The 25,908-nt window shown below is 28.7% G+C and overlaps 4 protein-coding genes across 7 annotated transcripts; 2 read left to right on the top strand and 2 right to left on the bottom strand.

Moving 5' to 3' along the window:
* Positions 1-235: 235 nt before the first annotated feature.
* On the bottom strand, positions 236-3,465 carry LOC108328013 (probable E3 ubiquitin-protein ligase BAH1-like). Of its 2 annotated transcripts, none has more exons than XM_017561780.2 (7): positions 3,171-3,465; positions 2,886-3,096; positions 1,834-2,078; positions 1,484-1,732; positions 1,232-1,369; positions 676-734; positions 236-596 (listed from the first exon to the last, which is right to left on the bottom strand). In XM_017561780.2, the coding sequence occupies exons 2-7, from the start codon at positions 3,052-3,054 to the stop codon at positions 488-490; spliced, it is 969 nt and encodes a 322-aa protein (XP_017417269.1). In that variant the 5' UTR covers positions 3,055-3,096; positions 3,171-3,465; the 3' UTR covers positions 236-487. The 2 variants fall into 2 exon arrangements, with proteins under 2 accessions (XP_017417269.1, XP_017417268.1); XM_017561779.2 differs by having other exon boundaries at positions 2,886-3,079; positions 3,171-3,464.
* Positions 3,466-10,687: 7,222 nt separating this feature from the next.
* LOC108327978 (uncharacterized) lies at positions 10,688-12,746 on the top strand. Of its 3 annotated transcripts, none has more exons than XM_017561733.2 (3): positions 10,688-10,845; positions 11,030-11,083; positions 11,819-12,746. In XM_017561733.2, exon 3 carries the CDS (start codon positions 11,819-11,821, stop codon positions 12,602-12,604), a length of 786 nt encoding a protein of 261 aa, XP_017417222.1. In that variant the 5' UTR covers positions 10,688-10,845; positions 11,030-11,083; the 3' UTR covers positions 12,605-12,746. The 3 variants fall into 3 exon arrangements, with proteins under 3 accessions (XP_017417222.1, XP_017417223.1, XP_017417224.1); XM_017561735.2 differs by having other exon boundaries at positions 10,695-10,845; positions 11,048-11,083; XM_017561734.2 differs by lacking the exon at positions 11,030-11,083.
* Positions 12,747-18,839: 6,093 nt separating this feature from the next.
* Positions 18,840-21,479, top strand: LOC108326820 (amino acid transporter ANT1). The gene is made up of 3 exons (XM_017560395.2): positions 18,840-19,428; positions 19,855-20,502; positions 21,070-21,479. Exons 1-3 carry the CDS (start codon positions 19,213-19,215, stop codon positions 21,451-21,453), a joined length of 1,248 nt encoding a protein of 415 aa, XP_017415884.1. The 5' UTR covers positions 18,840-19,212; the 3' UTR covers positions 21,454-21,479.
* Positions 21,480-23,077: 1,598 nt separating this feature from the next.
* On the bottom strand, positions 23,078-24,483 carry LOC108328206 (40S ribosomal protein S28). Its single transcript, XM_017562035.2, has 2 exons — positions 24,348-24,483; positions 23,078-23,477 (listed from the first exon to the last, which is right to left on the bottom strand). The coding sequence occupies exon 2, from the start codon at positions 23,474-23,476 to the stop codon at positions 23,279-23,281; it is 198 nt and encodes a 65-aa protein (XP_017417524.1). The 5' UTR covers position 23,477; positions 24,348-24,483; the 3' UTR covers positions 23,078-23,278.
* Between the last annotated feature and the right edge of the window lie 1,425 nt (positions 24,484-25,908).

Genomic DNA, 25,908 nt, shown 5'->3' with positions numbered 1-25,908 from the left:
CCATGTCTATTCAAGGTGATCATGCGTCAAGATGGACAAAATTGAATTGAATTCTGACAAGTTGGTCTAGTTAGACCCAAGTTGTATCCAGGTTAAGTCACGATCATATTGAGCCAGTTATTCAACATATGGTAGATGGTTACCCTACTTATTAGGTAAATGGCCCTATTGAAGCCAATATTTTTTCCCACCGATGAAGCAAAATGATGTGTCAAATTAAATCTGTACCAAAAAATATCGAATCAGAAATCGTCTCCTTTTTCATCGAGAAATTCTTCTATTCTTCCGTCAGGAAATGCGTCTTTGTCTTTATTTACTTTTTCCATCTTCAGGCTAATGGCTAAGGCATTAGGAACTAACTAAATAAATCCTACCTCACCTAACAGTTCAGTCAAAAACGCAAACTCAGTCATGTAATTCTTCCAGGGATTTCTGTCTCTGCAAACAGTATTCTACTCAGATGTTTCCATTGCTCTAGTATAAAAGCCTAGCGAAATCCAATTGCATATGTGGACTGTAAATTCCAGTATTCCTTGGATTGCTTCACTGTGTCAACTCGTTCACTAGCTAGCCTCTCTCTCCAGTAATCTTTGCACCTGCCAAAAAATTCTTGAATATCAATGCGATGCCCTTTATTCACATAAGAATAAGAAAGATAATGTTACCATCTAATACCTTCTTTTCATAAGTAGATCAAGTTCTACCATACGCACAGCCTTAGAATAAACGCCAACCTGTATTAAGAAGAGCATTTGTCCTTTACAAAAGCAACTTTTCATAATTGAAAATTTTAAAATATAAAGCAAATCAGAATATGCTTTAAAGCTCCAAGGAATAGGATAAATGACATAATCACTATACTTTTGTCATAAGGAAGCCATCGCTTTCTGCATAAGGGAAAAAGTGGAAATATTCTATGTTTTGAGAAGACAAAGAATAGAATTTGCTGGATTAATGTTATCCAAGATAGGCTACAACGCATCTACTTATCTTATAGTCAGATACTCTTAAAATGAAGATATTTAAGAGTTTGAAAAACCTATCAATACAGTTATTTAGAAAAGGAAAGCAAGGTCCATAAAGAACCTTCACCAAATTGACACCTATCAAGCTGCATAATTGCACCATTGACTTCTATGCTGTCTTTGATTCTTTACCAATCGTGATAGCAACTGTCATGAGTTTTATTTTTTTTAATCCGATATATCAATGCTGAGGAAAAAATACACACCTCTCTGCATATAGGACACTTCGACTCTGGACTGGCAGCTTTAAGGCCTTGAAAAATCATCACAGAGGCAGCTGAGCAAGCACATGACTTACAGAAGATATGACCACAACTCAAAGCATAAGGGTTGAAAACAAGATCCTATCATCACGATCCAAACATTTATAAGAAATACTGATATGTGTGTGTGTGTGTGAGAGAGAGAGAGAGAGATTTTCCTTTATTTTCTAGTGTAGCATACAATTAGGAACTTACCAGACAAATTGCACAAGTTAGAGAATACTCGAGCTTAATAGAATCGGGAAGAACCAATGTCATTACATCTTTATTTATGTTTAGATCACAAGAAAAGTGACCATAGACTCCGTCAAGCTCACAACTATCAAGTCCAGTAGAATTCAGATAAAAAGCACCCAATTCAATTATCCAAGGAGAGTGCAAAAGTTCAATGTGTTGAGCGTGCATCCTAGATTTGAAGTTCTCCCCATTAACAGAGCTGTGTACCTGACGCCAAATAGAAAAGGATAGAGTGAACCCAAAAACTAAACCAGAGAAGTATAAATGAAAAGAGTTAACATTAGACAATCATCTCAGATGTTGCATACTTTATCATATTTCTTAAGTATTTTCCTCATCGCAATAGCATTCATAGCAATGTACTCGATTAGAATCCTCCCTTCTTGAGTAAGGGTTTGCGTATCACTTTTAAAGCACTGGCGCAAACGCAATACATATCTGTGTATTCCTGTAGAAATGTGAAGATGAAGGAGATGCTGAACTCTTGAACTAAAGTACCCCACCACATCTGATGCTTCCTTCATCAACTCAGAGAAGAACTGTTGGTCACATACTAAGTGGAAAACAAAAATGTTCATAATTAGACTACAGAAAGTAATACAGTTCAGTTAAATTGAAAGAAACATCAAAATAATCAAGGAGTATTTTAACTATATCAAGCTCTAAATCTAGTTGCAAAATAACCTAAGCTCTGATCAATTGCAAAGAATATAAGTAAAAAATTTCACTCAAGATATTAGAAGAGCACAATAACATTAGAGGAGGGTCAACAACACATTCTCCAACATACTCTTCAAGCACACTTTCTCCTATTTTATAATGCTCTCATTAAAACCTACAAAATCAAGAATGGGGTTTGTTGATTAGGGATTTTAAACCCATACAAATTGGTGATTTCCAACTAATTTTAGCCAATTGTAAATAGTGTACTAGAAACAAACAGAACAACAGAGAGTGTTGCTAACATTTCTTCCACCATCATAAAGAAAGCAACTTTCAACCTTATAAACAAACCATTGACAGCATTAACACTCTCCCACAGCCACCCCTATTTTTTGGAAGTTATTCTCCTTATAAAAAGTAAAAGCCAGTAGTATCTCTTGTTCTTGGATCTTGAGAAAACAGGAAAAACATGAAATATCCACTCACTTTTTATTCCTTAACCTAAAGATCTAATGTGTTAAATTTTCCACAGCCCCAACAAGACATCAACCCTCGATCTGGTCCCTGTTAACGACATACGCATGTGCCCTACCTGGTGACCTAACATGACGCCAAAACAAGTGTGTTTCACATGACAATAGACAACTCACGAAAAAACGAAGAACTTGCGATTCTCAAAACCAAAAGAAACACTTACATGGGCAAGACTGACACTGACACAACAGGTCCTTGTCTGAAGAGGTGTCTTTCTTGCAAGTCTTCAACACTTTCTTCAACCTGCTGTATTCAACGTGAGCACATTTCTCGCCCAAGAACCACTCCCGCTCCTCCTGCAGGTACTCTCTGAATGCACACCCGAATTTCATCTCTCCCTTTTCCCACTTCCAAATCCTAATCGAATAAAGAAACTTCACATAACAATTAATTAATTAATTAATAACAGTGATTGCGGAAAATACGTTTGGTTGATTCTACAGCGTACCAGGGGGAGCTGCTTGGACGATGAGTGAGAAATTTGAGAGATAAAAGATAAAGAATAGAATGATAATAGGTATTGGTGGTGGGTGAGTAACCGGAGAAGAAGGTAACTGATGGCGAGATAACCGATGGTGGATTTTGTTGCTTGTTGGTGTGGACTATGGTTAGCAGGAGTTTCTCGAGAGCATGACGATAAGATTTATGTTGTGAGTACGAGAATCAAACATCCGAGGGATTTTCTGTCGTCTCAGGCTTCATCCAGAACAAAGCAACTTGAGTTTAAAGCCACTGAGACCCGCGCATATTTCGGAATTTTTGTTTCTTTTCTTTTCCTGGCCCACCAAAACAACCCGTCTCTACATCAAATATGTTTTTTTTTAAAATAATATTCACCAATAAACATTTTCCGTTATATTTTTTACGGTAACTTTCGATCAATTTTTTTTTTCTGCTTTATAAGTCATAAACACTTTATGACATTTCAATTATAAATTTAATATATGAAACTCATAAAAAATATTAATATTAAATGGTTTTTAAATTATTAAATTATGAAAAATTATATAAAAATATTTTTTCAGTAAAAATTTAATAAGATATTAATTACCTCTTGTATTGAAAAAGATCTTCAAAGTTATGCCGCACAATAAAACAGAAAATGTTAAATTTAGATTTCCTAAAATAGCCTCTTTAACTTTTTATTAAAGGGCTAATAAATTTATCTTATTTAAAAATATATATATTACTATAAAACCTCACTTATATAATTAGTCAACAGAACTCATTAAACGAAGTACAGTGGTTAGGATTATATAATATTAACCAATTTCTTCAAAGTGAGTGACTTTATTGAATGCTTTTGATGATGTATATTCCGTGTTAGTTTTTTATTCTTGGAGTAGGTCTTTGAAAGTTGGAAATATAACTATTTAGAGTTGCATTATTTTATTATTTTCTGTAGTGGATTTTAACTTACCTCGATTATAATTAATTTTTGTACATAACGTATAATAGACAATTTGATTTTCCAACTTCGAATAAATTGCTATAGAGATGACGGATAGAATACTCTGAATGGACTAATCCGTAACTAAATTCGTCAAGTTGTTTTACATATTTAAGTTACTAGATTATATCCCCGCGGTTTTATTTTTAAATTAAAATAAAAACTATTATAAAATATTAAATTTTATGTGATGTGGAGTTTAAATGATTGAAATATATATTAACATTATATGTTGAATCATAAACACTTATAAATTAATGATAAATATGCATTAAAATTATAATAAATTACTCTTACTTAAATATATTAAACTTTTTTTTCATAAGTATTAGTATAATACGTATCTTTAAATATAATTTTCCAAATTCAATTAATTTGATTCATAATGCTAAAAATATTTAAAAATAAAAAATAATTAATAAAATTATTAGAAAAAAAAGTAGAGTTATAACATTATCAACACATCAAATATAGAATGTAAGTAAAAAAAAATTAAATTAGTAAAAAAAACGTCAGTTGCGGAAATATTATCAAATAAAATATAAATAATTTTTAATACAAATTTTAATCAAATTTAAAGATATGACAAACCACAAAATATTACTAGAAAAAATATAAAAAAAATTAATACAAATTTTAATTTTAATTTGAAAATACAACACCAAAAGTATAATCAAATAAAAATAATAATTAAATTTTAATCTAAATTTTAAAAAAAATCAGTTGAATAAATGGATAAAAAATAAATTGAAATTGAAATTAGTAATAATTTAATACTATTATCTTTATTAAATAAATTAATAATTATATTATTAAAGATTAAATAAGAAAAGTAAAAGTGTATATCGTGAAGTGTATCTCTTTGATATATATAGTAGGATTAATTTATTATACTCTTTTGTATTTAATGTTATTAAATTTACAAAATTTGAAAATAAGCCATAAAGTATGTATTATATTTAGTATAATACATCAATATATTAGTATTATAATTATTTTAATTATAGCTTTTGTATTATTCATCTGCCTATTGAAACGTGTTGTATGACTATATGCTTTCATAAGTTTCCTTTCCATATGCTCTCATTTGAATCCTATTGTTGTTTTTCATGAAATGGTAAGCTTTGTTCTCATATTAATGTGCATGTGTACCCCCTCTTCTTTTAATAATATCATGATTTAAAGTTGTAAGAAACAAAACTCAAATATATATTTTATACTCTTGTCAAAATGGTGATAATCAGTGAGCCAACTCAGCTTACCACGAGTTTAAATCGGGTTGGATTTGAAAAATATAATTTTTTTTATGCAGTTCACTTAGAACCCAGTTCACCCGGTTGAACTTCACCTAATTTAATTTAATTATTATTATTTTGTATTTCAATATTATTAGTTAACATTTTTTTTATTATATTGTAAATGAGATAAAAAAATAGATGTTTCAAGACATAAAAATATTACAAATTTATATATTCAATGCTCTAGTATTATAGATGGATAACTAATACAAAATTAAATATTAAAAACTTATTTGTTTGTTTTTTGTGTTTATTTTTTTATTACGCTTGAATTATATGATATTTTTTTTTTGAATTTTCTTTAAAGTTTAACATTATTTTAAAGTGAAACTTATTTAGATTTTAATTAAAAATATATAATTTTTTTTATTTAAAAAAACTTATAATTAAGTGATCTAGTGAGTCAATCCGTTTAATCCAGGTCGAGCCTGATTCAAATTTTTTTAGCTCAGTAATAAGTGAACGAGGTTGGGTTGGTTCATTAAGTGACCAATACATAGTGAAACGGACCGAAAGTCGAGATGAGTTACCCATTTTGATAGCTCTAATATTTTATTTTCATTTTCTAAACATGTCATGATATATAATCTAATATTTTTAGTTCTAATTTAACAAATTATGATGAATATTAGAAGTGGAATTCAACATATATATTTTGATATCAATGAACGATTTAATTTAATTTGTTTATATCTTTGGTTCTATTATTTTTAATCTATTTAATGGTAACTTTAATTCAATATTATTTATTATTATAATACGTGAAAAAATTATTTTAATATCTATTTTTTTAGTGTTTTAAGATTTAGTTTTTTAATTATCTGACATTTTTTTATATTTATTTTGTTTCTACATGTATATGAAAATTATTCTATCTTTTGATTCATTTATTTTATTTTTTAAATTTTATATTTATTTTGTTGTTATATATACATAGAAGTTATTTTATTTTTTTAATTCATTTATCTTATTTATTATTTTTTAATTTTACTATTTTATTTTTTTGTAAATTTTTTATATTTATTTGATTATCACATCTGTATAAAATTCATTTTTCCTTTTCATTCATTTATTTTATTTTTAAAATATTTATTTTATTTTATTATTTTTTAAATTTTATTTTGTTATCACATTTGCATATAATTTATTTTACTTTTTCATCTATTTATTTTATTTTAAAACTAACTTTTTTATTTATATTTATTTTGTTATCACGCATGAAATTATTTTGTTAATCAATTATTTTTTATTTATTATGTAAAAATTAAACTAATATCTCGTATATATTATAATATAATAAAAGAGTTATCGGAAAAATAACATTATTTTTCACAGTTGTTCGTTGATAACTGTTTCAATTGAAGTTTTTGTCATTTGATATTTTTATGATATTAATTATTTTTTTCTATTTTTTTTTTCTTTTATGATATTTTATTACTTAGTCACCTAATAAAATTAAATTTAAAATATATTTTTTAATTTTATTTTATATTATGCTATCATTTAAAAATAATAATTATAATAATTTTATCTTAAGAAAAACTATCAACAATAAAACATGTATATTAAGTTATAATATAGATGTTTTTATTACTGAATATTATTCATGTTTTTATGTAAAATTTAAATTGATATTTACCTAAAAAATAATCATCCGTCTACGTAGAATCTCGTGTGTGTGTATATAAATAACACACCCCTTAATATTATATATTTTATATATTTTTTTAAATTTATTTTAGTAATGTCATTAGTTTATGAAATATAAATTTTCCAAACCATTATCCTGTCAATTATATCTACTAGTTTGATTTAAGCAATAATAATAATAATTATGTTTAGAAATATATAGTAAGTACAACAATTAAATATAGTAAGGACAACAATTAAATATAGTACTTAAATATACCAAATCACAAAAATTTAAAATTCTTTTTAATATTATAAATTTTAATATACTAAAATATTAATTCACTCATATAATTAATGTAATTTAGTTGTTTTTTAATAGATATTTTAATATTCCACGTAATTTATTTATTTGTATCTAAAGTTAAAATTCTTCTATCCATTCATTAATTGCATTAATTGAATAAGTATTGTAATTAATACACTTTGGACAAGTATGAAGAAATATTAAACAACTTTGTCTATATTCTAATTAAATAAGTTTAACAAAAGTCATTAGATAAATTGTTTGGTACAGTGTTTAGATGAGTATAAAAATACTTATTAAATAAGTTTGTCCATATGTTAATTAGATGAGTCTATCAACAAACACTATATTGGTTTGTTTATAAATTGATAAGACGAGTTTAGAAAAAAAAATTATACAAGTTTTTTCATACACAGATTAGACAAATCTATTAATACACATTTGAGGAATTTGTCCACTCACTAATCGCACGAGTCTTGCAATACATATTAGACAAGTTTGAACATACACTGATTATACAAGTTTAATAGCACACATTATACAAGTGTATCCATGTACTTATGAGACAAATATAATAATACATATTTCAAGACTTTGTTAATGCATTGACTATACGGGTATAAGAATACACATCTCACAAGTCTTTTCATACACTCATTAGATGAGTATCGAAAACAAATATTACACGAGTTTAAGAGTACATATTAAACGACATTGTAGATACACTGATTATAAGAGTATAACAAAAAATATTAGACAAATAATTTCATACGTTGATTAGGTGAGTTTATGAATACTTTGATTAAATGAGTTATCGATAAAATTGATCATATTAGTTTAACAACACACATTAAACAATTCATTCATATACTGATTAGACAAGTCTAACAATATACATTAGACAAGTTTAACAATATAAATTAGACAAAAAATTTCATATACAAATTATAAGAATTTATGAATATGCATTAGGTAAGTTTGTTAATTCACTGATTACATGAATCTTACAATATATATATATTAGACGAATTTTTTTCATACACTAATTAAACATATTTAACAATACATATTAGACAAGTTTATCCATGCACTAATTAAGCAAATATTTTATACATAAAACATTAAACAAGTCATTTTATGCATTATTAGACTAGTATAAGAATACACATTGGACGAGATTATTCATTTAGTGATTAAACAAGTTTTGCAACGCCTATCACATATGTTTGTCCATGCATTAATTAAATGAATATAGTAATATATACGAGTCTATTAATACACATTGTACAATTTTATTCATTACATAATTAGTGTCTTGCAATACACAACAGACAAATATTGATTAATGTGTTCATATATTAAACAGATGAGCCTAATGAATATTAGATAAATATATTGATGCATTAGTTATATAAATCTAACAATAAACATTAAACCAATATGTTTATACATTAAATTATATTTATAACGAATATACTTAACATATTTTTGTATAATCTATTATTTATAAATTTAGAGAATTTACTCTTAGATGTGATAACCTTTGAATTTTTACACAATTTACTATATATATATATATATGGGGTTTGCTAACGCGCGCGCGTACGCTTGTTTTTCAGTTGGTACATTTTAGCAATGTGTACCAGATTTTAGTAGACAAAAATACCTTTATATGTCATGGATTCTAAGTTTTAAGGTTAAGGATATTTTAATAATTTTCATTTTTAAAACTAAAAAAAAAAAAAAGCCCCAAACCCTTGCTCATTTCCCTCATTCCTCTCAACTCTTTCTCTTTCATCTCTCTCACTCCAACATTTTTGTTGTCATCCTATGGTAGTCCCAATTCAAAAAAATCAGAAAAACTCGCTGTTAAACAATCTTACAAAAAAATAATTTTATAATGAGTTTTCATTTTATAATTTTTGTCTTATCTAATTTTATCCAATTTTCACAAGCATAAAGGAATTGGTAATTGACCTGAAAAAAAATCAGAAATACTTGCTGTTAAACCATTTCTTACAAAAAATGATTTTATAATGAGTTTTCATTTTATAATTTTTGTCTTATATAATTTTATCTAATTTTCACAAGCATAATGACATCAAAGGAATTGGTAATTGGTCTGGAAAAAATCAGAAACACTCGTTAAACAATTTCTTACAAAAAATGATTTTATAATGAGTTTTTCATTTTATAATGTATATAATTTTATCTAATTTTCACAAGCATAATGATATCCGAAGGAATTGGTAATTGGCCTGGAGGGTTTTTTTAAAGATGATGATTCAACATATGCAGACGATGAAATGATGAAATTAGAGAGGCTAATGAAAATGGTAAAATTGAAGAGATCTTGAATGAACCTTTGCCTGAAAGTGAATATGTCAATGACTCAACTCTTTACAAAGAAAAATTGTTTAACGGTAAATGTTTCTGATTTTTTCAATTGGGGCGTAAGGATGACAGAGAAAAGGTTGGAGTGAGAGAGATGAAAGGGAAAGGGTTGAGAAGAATGAGAGGGGTGAATAAGGGTTTCGGAGGTTTCTTTTTTTTTTTAGTTTTGAGAATGAAAATTATTAAAATACCCTTAACCTTAAAACTTAGATCAATGATATATAAGGGTATTTTTGTCTACTAAAATCCGGTACACATTGCTAAAATGTACTAATTGAAAAATAGGCGTACGGACGTTAGCAAACCCATATATATATATATATATATATATATATATATATATATATATATATATATATATATATATATATATATATATATATATATATATATATATATATATATATATATTAATTCTCTAAACTTAAAAAAAAAATTCATGTTGATTTTATTAAAAATTTAATTATAAACTTAAAAAATATTATTATTTTTTTAAACTTTTTAAAAATCTTTTAATATAATATATATTTAATATATTTTAATATAATATATATTTATTAACATAAAAAATACACAAGACCACATCAATCTGCGCGTAGAGGCACACATTTAAAATTAGTTAATTATTAAAACAAAACCACTTCACAATATAAATTGTTTATCAAAATCTAAAATATAGCTTACTAATTTAAATTATTTTCGTATTCTGTATTCCAATCACACTCTACTCTTTTATATGAGAAAAAGCTATTAATTATAAATTTTAATTGTCTTAAATAACTATATTTCATGTAATCACATACTAGTAGTTTTTTATATACATAATTTTTCGTTGACAATTTTATATATTATAATTACAAAATTAATATCTCGGGCCAAAAGATAAAGCTAATTCGATCATAAACCTTAATTTCCTTCTTAGATATGCGATTCCCAAATTGCCAAAGTTCTGAAGCGAATATTAGGGCACAAAATTTTTGAAGCTAAAGAGGAAAGAGAAGAAGGAAGAGCTTAGTTCTGTTTTCGTTCAAAGATTTTGTTCCAGGTCTTTACTCTTTCTTCTTTTTGTCTATTTAAATTTCATCCAATGTTTGAATATTTCTGTGGAACTTTTCATTTTTCTCTATCCACCGATATCCTTTGGATTTCCATGTCGTGGGTTTGTGTACTTCACTGCAATAGAATGTGGCTTTGAAAGTTGTGTGATACTTACTTCGTGATCCTGACAGTGTCGTGCATTGTAGCAGACAACAAATGAACAAACTGGAGTTTCAGTAATACAGGTATATTATGAGACAATACATAGGAACTGTCACGATTGCGTGCAAGAAAATCAAGCCTCTCTTGTTGTTAATTAGTTGATAATAAATATGATCTAGGTTGCGCTACAGGTTTTTGAGTACAAAGATATAAATTTTGTTTCTAGGTTGATAAAAAGACTCAACCAATTTGTAACTTATTGCAGAGAGAATTTTTCTGATACTTCTCTGAAATTTTTTGCTGCATTTCATTTGCATCTGCACCTTATGGACTTGATTATTATTCTCCGTCTGAATTTGAATTCCAAAGAGGATACAGTTAACTTTGCAATTTGATCTGTGTGCTCATCTGAATCCGGATCAAGTTTCTTACACGCATAATTGAATCCCAAAGTAGATACAATTAGAGTGTCTATTATGTACAGAGTTATTTGTATTATGTGCTGGAAATGACTGCCTGAGTTTAGTTTGTGCCTGACATTACCGGTGTTAAAAAAGCCTAGCATTGTTACTTAATCTGAAGTCATAGTTGATATGGCAATATGATTTTTAAGGTGCATTTTAAAAGTTAACCAACTTTATGTACATGACAGTTTACGTTGAATATCATTATAAGCATCCTTTACATGCATACACTAATTGTTCTTACTCTTTAACTATTTATTTTCATTTATATGGTGACTATTGATCAAATAACCTAGAGGTTTGTTAACGGTTTAATGCTTTACAACCTACTAATGGCGTGCGGGTTCTTGGCAGATGGTGAAAACAAAGCAGAAGCGCACAGGAAAAGTTCCTAGTAAAAAACGTGGTACTTCTTCGCAAGACCCTGTTGATTCTCGAAACTGTGACAAAGAGCATGAGGATAGTGATTGGGTTATAGTGAAAAAGCAGAGAGTAACCATTCTGGTGCCTGCTGTGCCTCTCAACGAGAGATCGTTAACAGCAAACCAAGGACCAAATCATACGCAACTTATGCCTCCTGAATTGGCAAGTAACCATGTGCAGCTTCCCATGGAGACATCTACTGCACATCCTTCAGATAATGAACATGAAAAAACATTTTTATTGGCTGTCCAAAAAGAGACTCGTACCGAGAATAGAGCACCTCCTATCTTACCTACACCAATTGTGGTCAGTCCATCATCTTTAGATCAGAGAACAGAATCAGAAAATCCACATCAAATGAATGGTTTGAAGTCACATAAAGTACTTGGAATTTCTAATACATCAAAAGTTATTAAGCAGCCCAGAACACTACTTGCACCAAGAAGGCCCTCCAACCTGGAAACTTTGAATAAAAACTTAAGAGCATCAAATTTGGAGAGGAAGCTTGAAAGAGCTGGTGGACTGAGCAAGTGGCTGATATCACTTGGACTGGGGCAGTTTGTGAGAATTTTTCAGGGTAAAAGTGTCGGTAAGTATCAGCTGGTAAATCTAACCATGAAAAAACTCAAGGATATGGGTGCCAATGCAGTGGGACCTCGCAGGAAACTGATCCATGCCATGGACTGTGTTTGTCAGCCATATTGCTTTGAGGCATAGTAAAAGGTTTTAGAATTTTGAAACTATGTACAAAATGTTTCAAGACATGGTACAAATGCAAAACTTTTGTTTCTAGATGTTGTTATAGCTTACAGTACTTGAGTCTCAGCGCTTGTTGAGATTTATGCATATAATAATTACATCAGCTTTTAGACGCATTCTAAACAATGCTTCCGTTTAGATTGGTGCATCCATTCACTTCAATCTGTCATTGCTTGTTGTAAGTAGTTTTACTTTTGGAACAACACCACAAAGCATTCTCTGACTTGAGCACTTTTGCAATTAACTTGGTTTAGTTTTCGTTTTTCCCCCTCAAATCAAGGCACTTCTGTAAACAAGAACGCGCTCCAAATATCACTCCTTCCTTTGAGGGTGCGTGGATTACTACTAGGTTGTTAAAATTGCAGTGTTACCTTCCATATATTTTGAAATGGGTTTCTCAAAATTCTTATTTTCTTCTCAACCAGCTGTTAGTATTTGCTCATTTTTTTTATTCTCAAGTTACATCAACATTCCAAATCAACTTAAATAAAGTAAATATGTTAATTCTCTATACATTTTATCCTAAGCTTCTAAAACAAGATTTTAAGACTTAGCCGAGTCATAAAAAGTCATAACTTGCACTCAAGGGATCTAATTCACAAACAAAACACGTCTTATCAATTTCTACTATCAAATTTTAATATAGTTCATTCATATTTCACACGGAAGCTTTATACACCACGCAAAAATAATATAGTTTATTCATATCTCACATGCAAGGTTTATAGATACCAATATAGTTTTGATTTTTTTTTAAATTTTTATCTTTTTAATTAATTATGAGAAATAATAATGATTCGTATAATAAAAATTAAATACAATATTAGTTGGTATTAAAAATTATTTATTGAGAATTAACCATTACCTCAACCGATTAGCCTTTGTTCATTGTAATATTAAGTACAATTTTTATAATTAATTTTATTGATTTTCTTACGACATGGAGATAATATGTTTTGTTGAAGACAAATTAGATGGAAGGTATTAATAGTGCCTCGTGCAATTATTATTTCATTTACGTAACACATTTTGGTTTTTGGCAGTGATGGAGCATAGGCTCCATTCATTTATGATGTCGAATGAGACAAACTCAAATCTAACCTAACTCTTGCGTTATTCTTCACACATTATTTGGTTAAAGTCTAGAAACACTTTTTTTCTTCCTAAATATTTTTGCATAAATGATTTCTAAAATAAACTATTTCAAGTAATAAAAATATATAATAATAGTTTTTAAGTATTGAAAAATCTATTATATTGGTCTTAGTAATATATATAACAACTTAAAGACTAAATCTATATTTAAAAATGACTGTATAATTTTTTTATTCGTTTAAAGACTAAATAAAAGATAAAATAATATTTGAAAGGCTAAATGGATAATATTGAGATGACAAGTAGAGTGTATGGCTGCAACATTCCATGGAGATTATGTTTATATAAGAACAAATGGAACGGATTGAAATAGGATAGAATAGAATATAATGGAATAGATACCAATCTATTTATACTATATAACACAATAATGATGGTTTTATCTTGTCGTTTGAAAAAAATGAAAGAAAATTAATTCATTTCTCATTTTATCTTTATTTTTAGTAGTTTATGTATCTTATTTGTTATTCTTATTTTTTAAAAATATTTTTAAGAAAATGTTTCTTTTTATGTTGGTATTTTATAAAGTCAATTTCTTCGAGTGTGGGATTCCTTTCTGTCGAGCACGTGTTATGTGAAATTAAAATACTTTATAATTAGGTAACAAAATATTATAGACATTACAACAAGTCTTGGATTATTATCTTGATGAACTAATTAGGTTTAGATAATAGAAATCTTCATATAACTATGAAGTGTGGAAGTTGAATTGATTATTGTGCTGATTGAAATATCAGATTAATGAGTTAGTGATGGTAAAATGAGATAATATAAATTAATTTGGTTTGATTTAGTTTATCCATATTTCATCCAATACGAATAACTTGTAATATGCTCATCCAAGTTGTAAACTGTTTTATCTACTACATCATGCACAAATGCGGGTTGGTTCAGAAATTATCAAGAAAATGAAAATAACCATTGCTATAACTTATTAAAGAACATGAATGTTTTGAAATCACTATCTCTTCCTTGATTAAAATTTTCTCACGCTATTTGAAGTTTCATTCAATTAGACCTCCATAATTTATTTATTTTTAAATTATCATTGCTTATTTCTTCTAAACTTTGATTAGTTTCAATAATTATATTGAGATTCATATAACTCTTTAAAGTTTTTTTTTATCTACTTTTTTTTCTTCTCTATCATGTTTAACATGGATTTTTGTAATATTACCAATTAATTTGTTTCTCCATATTATCAATTCCTTATGATTTAACAAAGTTATTTTTTTATCAGAAAAAAAAAATAGTAAAATATTTGTGGGGTGCTCTAGTTCTTTTTACAAAAAGTATATGATATTATTTACATAAGAGGTACACAAACTTAGCATCATGAATCACACAAAAAAAAAAAGCAACTCCTTACAAAATAACTATATATATATATATATATATATATATATATATATATATATATATATATATATATATATATATATATATATATATATATATATATATATATATATATATATATATATATATATATATATATATATATATATATATATATATATATATATATATATAGAGGTGCACAAGATTGAAAGTCCATATGAGTTCAAAAGCACAACACATACTTATAAAATTAGGAGTGATTAACTCTAGTTAGTCATTGGTGGACATATACATCTTTATTCCCACCGATCTTAACCAAAAGAAGGTATTAATGTTCGTCATTTGATATTGCTTTCTCTCAAGAAGGTGAATATTGTCTTTTTATGATATTTACACAATGTCTATACCCAATCTCCCTTCCAATCATGCGTCTTTTGATCTCTTCATCTTAGTTACTTAGTTTCGACTTTGTTCTTCGCCATCTTCTTCGTTTATGATTGCTATTTCCAAATACTTAAAACACTTCTAACAAATTGGAATTATCCATTCACAAAGATTTTAAGAACAAATAAAGAAACATACACCCGTCATTATAATCACTATATGAGAATTTAACATTATGAATCTTACGTTTGATCTAGGTTTAAACATTCACTTGAGCTAAGTTAATTTTTTTTTCTGGATTTACCTCCTGTGGCCTAAAAATTTTCTCATTTGTTTCCATATCTCCCCAACAATTGCTAACCACATACCCCTCTAAATGATATTTTCTTACTATTAAGATTGAAAAGATTGAATTGTTGAAAATTGGCTATAGGTTGATTATGATGCACCTTAGTCACTCACATGCATCTATCACACATGTTCCATACTCTATGAAATACTTTAAACAAAAATTATAGGTGAGTCACACTTTCCTCTTTATTTAAGCATAACTCACGCAAGTTATTTTGTAAGTGTATCCCCTTTATGGGTAATTTGTCCTTTGTTGGTAACTTGTCCAACAACACTCTTCATCCTAATAGATGTTTCTTTGGAATTACTTTGGTGCTTCATAGGAGTTTAAATACACTTCTTCTATCCCCTTATATGTTTCTCTATAAGATATTGTATGCAGAGTCCATTGTAAAGACACAACTATCATATTCCTTTAAAGTTTATTTGTCTAGACTTCATTTGTTAAAATTTTTTCTTATTATAAACTCAAGAAGCTACAATTCTTGAGCTATTTTCCATGTTCGTCTAACTCTCTTCCGTGTTAAATTCCACTTCTTGTTAGCGTTTAATTATCATTTTTAAAGTTAAGTGTATTATTAATTACAAATTATTATTCATATGATTGCTTTTCACCCAACATTTAATTAGATTGTATATATCTATTGTAACATAAAAAATAAAAGAGTTAAGATGAAATCAATTTATTAAATATGGTGTTTAATGCACACAATATAACATGCTAAATAACGTTAGAATATAATATAAATTATGTTTAAGTAGATTTTTTTTCATTAAAACTATATATCATTTTCTAAAATTTAACATTAATTTTCTTGTAGATTATGGAAACGATTAAAAATAACTTTTAATTAAATTATATAAAATTTCATTTTTATATAACTATTTTTTTAATTGTAAGAAACATATAAGATTTTAAAATTATAGTTAACATTTTAAAACTATTTTTATACTAATAACATTTTTTAAGTACTCATTTATTTATGATTATAACGACTTATATTTAGTAAAATGGTTATGAGCTTTAATTCAAAAGGACGTATCATTCAAGTAGATGATAGGATAATATAAGAAATAATTTTTTCCAATATGTGTTTATATTACTTACATACTTGATTGTATTATATTACATAATTAATGTCTTGATATTTAGAATATGTATCAGAAGGTTGAAAATAAAATTTTGAATTTGTAATAAATACACTAATTTTAGCTGTATTTATAAATTTTGAGATCAACTTTTAATTAAGACTAATCTAATCATGGTCCAAAAATTAATAAATATATTTTATCTATTTTTACTTATAGATACACTGAATTGAGATAATTGGATTTAACAGTAAAGTATTCAATGGCATAATAAGAAGTCATCTAATTTATAGAAATTTGAAATTAAAACCAACTTTTCAACATTTTTTTTGGAAAACATTGACCAGTCGGTCAATAGGAGATCAGTTGTCACACTGCATAATGTATTATGTATAATTAATATTTTAATAAACAGTTTATGGCTTTACTGATTCATATTCTTTATCAAATAAATGGCTTTAGCTTTTATAATCTCAATTGCTTAAAGCTGGTTTGCATACTTTTAAAAGTAATAAAATTTAATACAAGTGTTTACACTATAATGACATAAATGGGGTCATATACAGTGTTCATAATAAGATTGGACATGTTTCTCCGTGCCTGATTTCAAAATTTAAACTATTCATTTTATTTATTGATATTTTTTCTCAGAATATTCTGACTTTATTTAATACTTAATATTTAATCGTATTACTTTTATTTTACAATTAAAAACACTTTAGGGAAAATATTAGAAAATTGATAAAATTGTTATAATTAACTAATACACTTAATATGTGTGAATTCGATAGAAGTAATGCAAAATTAGGCCCATAAATACACTACCAGCAAACAAATAATATTTCCTTCATTAAAAAAGTAATATAATAGAGTTGGTGTTCGTAACAGTGACTATTAATCACTGATATATGGTGGGTACCCACAGTGATAATGGTAGTTGTTCATAAAGTGTATATATTATTTTGAATAAGAGTTTCTTTATTTAATTATATATAACATAAGCACATTTTAATACGTGTTGTTTTTTATTAAATTTAGAATACATAATATTTTGATACAGTAAAAAATTGACACGGTCAAATTGTCAAAAAAATTTAGGTTTAATAGGTTCGGAGGTCCCTATATTTATAGGTTTGTTTCAATTGGGTCCTCCAATTTTGAAAGTGATCAATTTGGTCCCTAATTTAACAAAATTGAGTCAATAATACCCTTTCCGTTAAATGCAATGGACGTCATTAACTTTTTAAACATGTGGTATATTGAAGCATCCTTCAAATAAAACTGTGGCACCTGCAAATAAAAGGATGCCTCAACATGCCACATGTTTAAAAAGTTAACGCCGTCCATTATATTTAACGGAAAGGGTATTATTGGCTCAATTTTGTTAAATTAGGGACCAAATTGATCACTTTCAAAATTGGAGGACCCAATTGAAACGAACCCACAAATATAAGGACCTCCGAACCTATTAAACCAAAAATTTATATTCCAATCCTTATTAACATGATAAATAACGTAGATGTTTGGAAGTTTAATATTTTACTAGAAATAAAGTTAATTTATAACACATAAGTGAGATTCAAATTTTATCTTATAAATTGATTATATGAGATTGACTTAGGTTTAAAATTCATTTTTTAATATAGTATCAGCAGTTAACAAATTTGTAGACATTTTTCTTTTTACTTATTATTAAATCACTATCAGATGATTCAATTTCTACTATCATGAGATATTTATATCTTAGTGTGAAGAAGTAATCAATTTATAATATAAGTGAAATACAAATCTCATTTAATAAATCGATTTTATGGAATTTAGTTAAACTGTGCGGAGTTGAGTTAGATTTAAAAATAATAAACTTCGATCTAGCAGAAAAGTTTGAGCTTAGATAATTCTTTCATGTTCTGGCAAACAGCAAGGTTTCATAAGAACAGAGCTCATTTGGAAGTAGCTTTTACCACTTCTTAAGGGTTTATTGCGTGTTTTCTCTGTTGTCGACCCATCAAATTGAAACAGACAACGTTGGGCAACGTTGTCAATGGTCACTCATTCATTATTTATAGATTCATCACCAACAACTTCGGTTCCTAACTAGCCCTTTTGGATTTTTCGTTCTCCTCGCTGTAACGACCCGTCCCCTGTCATCTTGTCTCTGACAGGAGCGGCACGTGTCCCGCATGGTGAACTCGTTTTCAGTCACTCGTTAAGACTCTGGGTAGATCGCGTACATACAGGGAAGAAACATGGAGCGGGAGAAAACAAACATGGCATCTCCTCTGCTGGAGCCTTCGCCTTCAAAGAGGGCTTCCAAGCTTCAAACTTTGGGAAACATCATAGTCACTGTTGTCGGAACTGGAGTTCTTGGATTACCCTTTGCTTTTCGGATCGCTGGGTGGGTCGCTGGCTCGCTTGGGGTTGCTGTTGTCGGCTTATCCACTTACTATTGCATGGTTCTTCTTGTGGGTGATTCAATCGTTGCACAGAAATCTCTTTTTTCCCTTTATTTTAATATGATAGAGCACAGTACTTTATCCTCATCTAACAGTTACGTATATTTCACCTTTTGAATAATTCCTGCTCATAAGATGTGTTAAAAGGCAGTGTAAAAGCTAAATTTTCGATTTTTTTCTTTCTTCTTGGTTTTGGGACAGAGGGTATTATGAATGATTGTATATTGGCCATTGATTATTGCTTTTTTTTCCCGTACATAAATGGATACAATAATGATCCCTTTTATACCTTTTTATTGTGGGATGCACTGTGCCATTGACTTGCTGAAAGGAAAAGAAAATAAAGGGCGTTAACTAATGTTACTGGGTACATGTTTTATTTTGTGATTGCTGTTCCTGCCTTTTTAAGGTTTTGTTTTTATTTGTTGGGCACAGGTTAATTGCAGAGACAAATTGGCGTCTGAAGAGCCACTGGGGGAATCAAACACATATGGAGACTTGGGTTATAGGTCTTTTGGAACCCTAGGTCGGTTTGTGACAGAAGTTATAATTGTGGTAGCACAATGTGCTGGATCTATTGCTTATTTTGTGTTTATTGGACAAAACCTTCATTCTGTATTTGAAGGCCAGAACATATCAATGGCCTCCTTCATATTTATGTTGGTACCTGTTGAGATTGGATTGGCTTGGATAGGGAGCTTATCTGCTTTGGCACCTTTCAGCATTTTTGCTGATGTTTGCAATGTCTTGGCTATGGGAATTGTGGTGAAGGAGGACGTACAACGGGCCTTCGGGGAGGGGTTTTCATTTGGAGAAAGGACAGCAATCACATCCAACATTGGGGGATTGCCATTTGCAGCAGGCATGGCAGTGTTTTGTTTTGAGGGGTTTGGAATGACACTGGCTCTAGAGAATTCTATGCAGGATAAACGTAAGTTCCCAATATTGCTTGCTCAGACTTTTGGTGGGATAACTCTTGTGTACATTCTTTTTGGTTTTTGTGGTTACATGGCTTTTGGTGAAGAAACCAGAGACATTGTGACCCTCAATCTCCCAAGGAATTGGTCATCTCTTTCAGTGCAGGTAGTAAAGACATCCACACTTCAAGCTCTTCAGTTAATCTGAAATAGTTTTCTTGCTGTTGTTAGCTAATCAATATTGATCTATTTCCTCTCTTTTCTTTTCTTTTCTTTGTTCTGTTCCTATACCAGTTTAATTTAGAATTTTCAAAGAAAGGAAGCATCTGATTGCATTTGTCATTGACATGGACTTCTCTGTGAATTAATCACATGCTCACTATTCCAGTAGGCTTGTTGTCATTGCAACTTCAGAAAACACTTGGAATAGCAACATAGAATTGATATGACTTGGTTGAATCTGTTTGAAACCCTATTGCTGGAAGGTGTTTGATAACATCTGATGATGATATAATATAATTATGACTTTCAGTTTGTGTCAGTTAATCTATTTTACATGAAATCATCATTCCTTAATCACATACACATCCCATATTGTAATTTTTCCTTAGACATGTCTACTACCGTAGTACAGTTTGCAGAATACCATTTCAGATTGCATGAAAAGCCAAGGCCGGACTCTATTATCTTAAAATTTTTTGTTGTATTTGTATAACATTTTGTATGATGGCAGGTAGGATTATGTGTTGGGCTTGCATTCACACTTCCAATCATGTTACACCCAATTAATGAGATTGTGGAAGGGAAACTCAAAATCATTTTCAGAAACAACAATGATTCAACGGGACCAGGAAATATCTGCATATGCATCAGCCGAGCGATTGTGGTGGTTGGACTGGCAGTGATAGCTTCATTCGTGCCAGAATTTGGTGTATTTGCCTCATTTGTGGGGAGTACCTTATGTGCAATGCTCTCATTTGTTTTGCCAGCCACATTTCACCTAAAGCTACTTGGCTCTTCTCTACCCTTCTGGCGTAAAGCCTTAGATTTTATTGTATTATTTTCTGGATTATTTTTTGCCATTTATGGAACTTACAACACAATAGTTGGAGTTTGATGTATAAACATGTATTTTACTTAGTAGAACCTTCTGCACAACTCAATTCATTGTTTTTAAGCGTTAGAACTTACTGTAAAGCAAGCCCGCACAATCGTCTGATTCAGAGTTCTCGAGTGAGTTGTCCTCCTTTTTGCTATTTTCAGTCCCACAGAGCCCTAATTGTCCTTTACCAAATTGTAAATTGACTATTCTTTTAATCTATAAAGAGGAAAAGGGAGAGGGAGGTTCAAAGCATCACTTTCTTTACTCATGGATAACAATTTTTCTGAACTCAACTAGTTTAGTATTTGAAATGACTGATTACATAGATTGTTTGTAATGGATGGGAAGAAGTAAACTATAATGGACTTGAGTATTAACTTTTGTAGGTGAAGGTTTTTAGCTAAGGTAACACTGCAAGGCATTACAAATAATAAATCTGAAGCAAAATTAATGTACAATTTGGCTTATGTCGTAATAAAATTGTAGCAGCCGCTTGCAGTTAGAATTGGAATAATAAATCCATTTCACGTTGCCACTAATACATTGCATCACTTAAAAGTAGACACGTTTATCATAGTTGTTCGAGACAAAAGACTCATATTTGGTTTGTATTCCAAGTAATACCTTTGTTTATGTTGATTGGCATAAACTCCCAAAGTAAATGTTAAAGTAAACAACCCCCTATAATAAAAGACCAACTACTACATGATCAGTTGTTGGTGAAGGGAATCAATCAGCAAGAGTGAAAGTGAAGGCTGCTATTGATTTCTATTTTAAATTTTTGTTGTAGAAGTGGAAGAGGGTTGTTTTTCCCTAGTCTGGTACATTCTTGTGACATCCATAATTGTTAAATAGACTATAATATCTCTGTTTTTTCTTATGCTACTTTGTATATTAAACTTTCTAGAAATCTTTAATAAATCTTTCAAAATATATAATCCGAGATTAAATTTTAAACAAATCTTCTAATTATATAATCTGAAAAAATAAAATTGTGACCCGACAACATAATTTATAATTATAAAATTGAAAATCCGGATTGAATTTTCAAGAAAAATCACACCTCAAATTCTGAAACAGTTAATTCAAATTTTTTTTATCATGAAACTGTCGATTTGAAAATGTTGCTTATTCCCGAAGGGTTGTTTCGTTTTTTTTTTCCATTTCAGAAGAGTTGACCTGGGAAAAAGAGTTGCGAAAATTTTTTTGCTACAGAAAATTTTAAAAAGTTCGTGTGCAATCTACACGTATTAAGAACAGAAAATTAAATATAGAACATTGCCAAGAATGTCCTAGATCCACCGAATCTTCAGAAACCAGAAAAATTGTCAATTAATCAATTTTCAAATGATTTTAATAAATGCAGGTAAAAGGGCAACGAATTACAGAACAATACCAAAATCATTGTTCTCAGAGAAAAGCTTACTCTACCAAAGTCACAATGTTAAGACTACGTTTAATCAAGAATTTCTATCCAAAGTGCTCCTAAGATACAAATCAAGATAATAGTGTCACAAGTTCACAACAATAGCGACCACCATTTTCAAGATTCTAATGATAAGCAGTCGACACCCTTTTTAAACTTTTAAGAGATTTTTAACTTTTAAACAGCAAATGATGCAGTAGGAATAGCCAGCTATTAATGGAAGCCAAATCATATATTAATCCATAATTCATATATTAAGACAATCATACTTCAATCTTGAAAACTTAGATTAAAAACAACAAAATTCAGACCATAATTCGAATGGAAACAGATTTAAAACAAAAAGATAGGCTCATAACCCTTAGCATCCACTAACTACCACAAAAACCAAATCACTGTTTTGATGTAAACCATCTAGCGCAATCTTCTTGCTTCCCTCTCAGATTCGAGTAGGGTGAGAATGTCTCCTTCTCTCACAGGTCCTTTCACATTCCTCATGATGTGACGATTCTGATCATCCAAAAACTTCACTCTAACCTGCGTAACCTGCCCTCTGGATCCAGTACGACCCATAACTTTAACAACAAGAGCATGCTTCACCTGAGACTCCATCCTGCTCATACACAAAACAAAGCTTTTGAGATGAAAGTGGACACAATTGGGTTTATTGCATCACATATAATCAATGTGTGTATGACAGATAAACCATAATAATCCCAACAGAAAATAAAAATTGAATAATGCAAACTAACATGAAATGCCAAAAATATATCCACAGATTCACATTAAAGCACACGACTATCCCTGAGATTAGATAAAGAATAAATAAATATTTACATCACGCACAGAGAGGAAAAAAGAAAATCTAGTCCAGCAATAATATAAATAACAAATTTTCACCAAATATATGCAGGCTCTGTTCCACAAATTATACATAAGATCTACCAAATATATGTAGGCTTTCGTTGGAGGAGGGCTAAACGAATGTTAAATTCAACATAAGATCCACCAAACATTTGACGATTTTGAACAGTACATGATTTCCGAAGGTCGAACTTCCAAATGAAGAAGATTAAGGAATATAACAAAGGACAAAAAGTATATAAATGGGTAAATCCAACTTAGCTTTTGTTAAACCATTCGGGTATACGCAAATTTACCAAACAAGCCACAAACTTGCCTAAAACAGTATAGAATCAGTCAAACTATGTGATCCAACCCCAATCAAGAACAAAAAATGAACCACAGATTCCATATCACGTAGAAGGCAACAATTCCGGAATGAGGCCACAAACGCAGTAACAGATAACAATACACTTCACCGTATTTCAAAACTCAAATTGAGAAAAGCAAATCCTAAAAAAATTTCACATCACGCGAACGGGAAGCTATTGAAGCAAGAGAAATACACAATAAATAACTAATTAGAGAAAAGGGACGAGTTGTTCATATAAATCGATAAATCGATAGGGTGAGTTCTCACCTGAAGTAGAAGACGAGTGAAGAAAGTGGCTAGGGTTTTGCGATGGTTGCTAACACTTTCACGAGACCAGAGGGAGCATTTTGTATCTTACCAGCATTTATATAGGACCCAGTTATTCGCACAATGACATTTTTACCCGTCATGTGTTTTTGTGGCGAGTAATATAAAATAATGCTATATATTTTTTTCAATATATTTTGTAATTCTGTATTATATATACACATAACTAATGTTTTTTTTAATAAAATTTAATGTTATTGCATTAATTATTGACCAATGTATCCATAATAATAAACGCCATACATATGCTTGGTTTACACAATTTTTAAAAAATTGTATCCTTTGATATAAAATTATTTTATGCTTAAGCATTTGGAGAAAATGTATATTATCTTTATTGTTTTTAATTGATAAGAGATTTTTTTTCTCAAACGGGAATTGATTTGATAAATCAAGTCAACATTTTGTTTTTCATTTTAACTTTGAAATAAATCCATTATAATAGATAAAGTTCTTATTTTTTTTAATTTAATTAATAATTGAACCGTTTTTATTTTTTAAAATTATTTTTTGATGAAATGTTTCAAAAATTATATGAAAATTTTCGAGTAATTTTTTTACGAGAGGAATATAAGTTAACATGAAAGTAGCTCAAAAAAAAGTTTGAATGAGGAACTTTTGTTTATTGATAAAAAAATAAATTTTTGGATTAAGGGAGAAATAACACAAAAGAAGATAAAATAAAAAATAACGAATTACTTCAAGATTTAAAAAAATTCTTTTATCGAAATAAATTTTGGATAGAACTTACTGCAACATATAGTGGTATCCACATTTTACAATATCGCAGCTAATATGAGTCTCCACTTAGATATGTCTAAATTTATATATATATATATATATATATATATATATATATATATATATATATATATATATATATATATATATATATATATATATATATATATATATATATATATATATATATATATTTATTTTTTTTTATTTTTTTTATTATGATATTATTTTGTTACCAGTAGTCTTCATGTTGTCTATTTAATTAATATTTTATAATAGATCAAAGAAATTATGAGACATGTAAATTGGTAATTTTAAAAAATATGAAGATAGTGTTAGATAAGTCAAACTCAGACAAGGATTAAACAAATGTGGATTATTATTGCTTTTTTTTATCAATATTATTATTAATTTTATATTCATGCACCTAGTCATAATCAATTACGAATGTAAGATAATGAATTTTTTGCTTGGTAAAATAACTGTATAAAGACAACTATTTTTCTCACCATTTATTTTCACTACAATTATGAGTTTAATCCACTCTTTATCTCATTTATTCGTTCATAAAATCCATATTCATCCTTAAAACAAACACAACTGAAATTTGATAATCCATTTTTTTTTTAAATTAGCGGAGGACATTTTTGAAACTTAGAGGTGCAGTCAGAAACGTTTGGAGGTGTATAGAGAAACACCTTTTAATAATTAACAATTATCCGTTTTATTTACCCACAATTCATAATGGGCTTTGATTGGC

The sequence above is a fragment of the Vigna angularis genome, chromosome 2 (assembly GCF_016808095.1).
Source record: "Vigna angularis cultivar LongXiaoDou No.4 chromosome 2, ASM1680809v1, whole genome shotgun sequence".
Taxonomy (NCBI): domain Eukaryota; kingdom Viridiplantae; phylum Streptophyta; class Magnoliopsida; order Fabales; family Fabaceae; genus Vigna; species Vigna angularis.
This window is presented reverse-complemented; position numbering and strand designations above follow the sequence as displayed.

Excerpts from the sequence above, each read along its gene's own strand:
- LOC108328013 (XM_017561780.2), bottom strand. The coding sequence starts at position 3,054 with ATGAAATTCGGGTGTGCATTCAGAGAGTACCTGCAGGAGGAGCGGGAG. Across the intron at positions 1,370-1,483 it reads TAACTTGTGCAATTTGTCTG|GATCTTGTTTTCAACCCTTA; the intron begins GTAAGTTCCTAA and ends TCGTGATGATAG. Across the intron at positions 735-1,231 it reads AGTGTCCTATATGCAGAGAG|GTTGGCGTTTATTCTAAGGC; the intron begins GTGTGTATTTTT and ends TTCTTAATACAG.
- LOC108327978 (XM_017561734.2), top strand. The coding sequence starts at position 11,819 with ATGGTGAAAACAAAGCAGAAGCGCACAGGAAAAGTTCCTAGTAAAAAA.
- LOC108326820 (XM_017560395.2), top strand. The coding sequence starts at position 19,213 with ATGGAGCGGGAGAAAACAAACATGGCATCTCCTCTGCTGGAGCCTTCG. Across the intron at positions 19,429-19,854 it reads ACTATTGCATGGTTCTTCTT|GTTAATTGCAGAGACAAATT; the intron begins GTGGGTGATTCA and ends TGTTGGGCACAG. Across the intron at positions 20,503-21,069 it reads GGTCATCTCTTTCAGTGCAG|GTAGGATTATGTGTTGGGCT; the intron begins GTAGTAAAGACA and ends GTATGATGGCAG.
- LOC108328206 (XM_017562035.2), bottom strand. The coding sequence starts at position 23,476 with ATGGAGTCTCAGGTGAAGCATGCTCTTGTTGTTAAAGTTATGGGTCGT.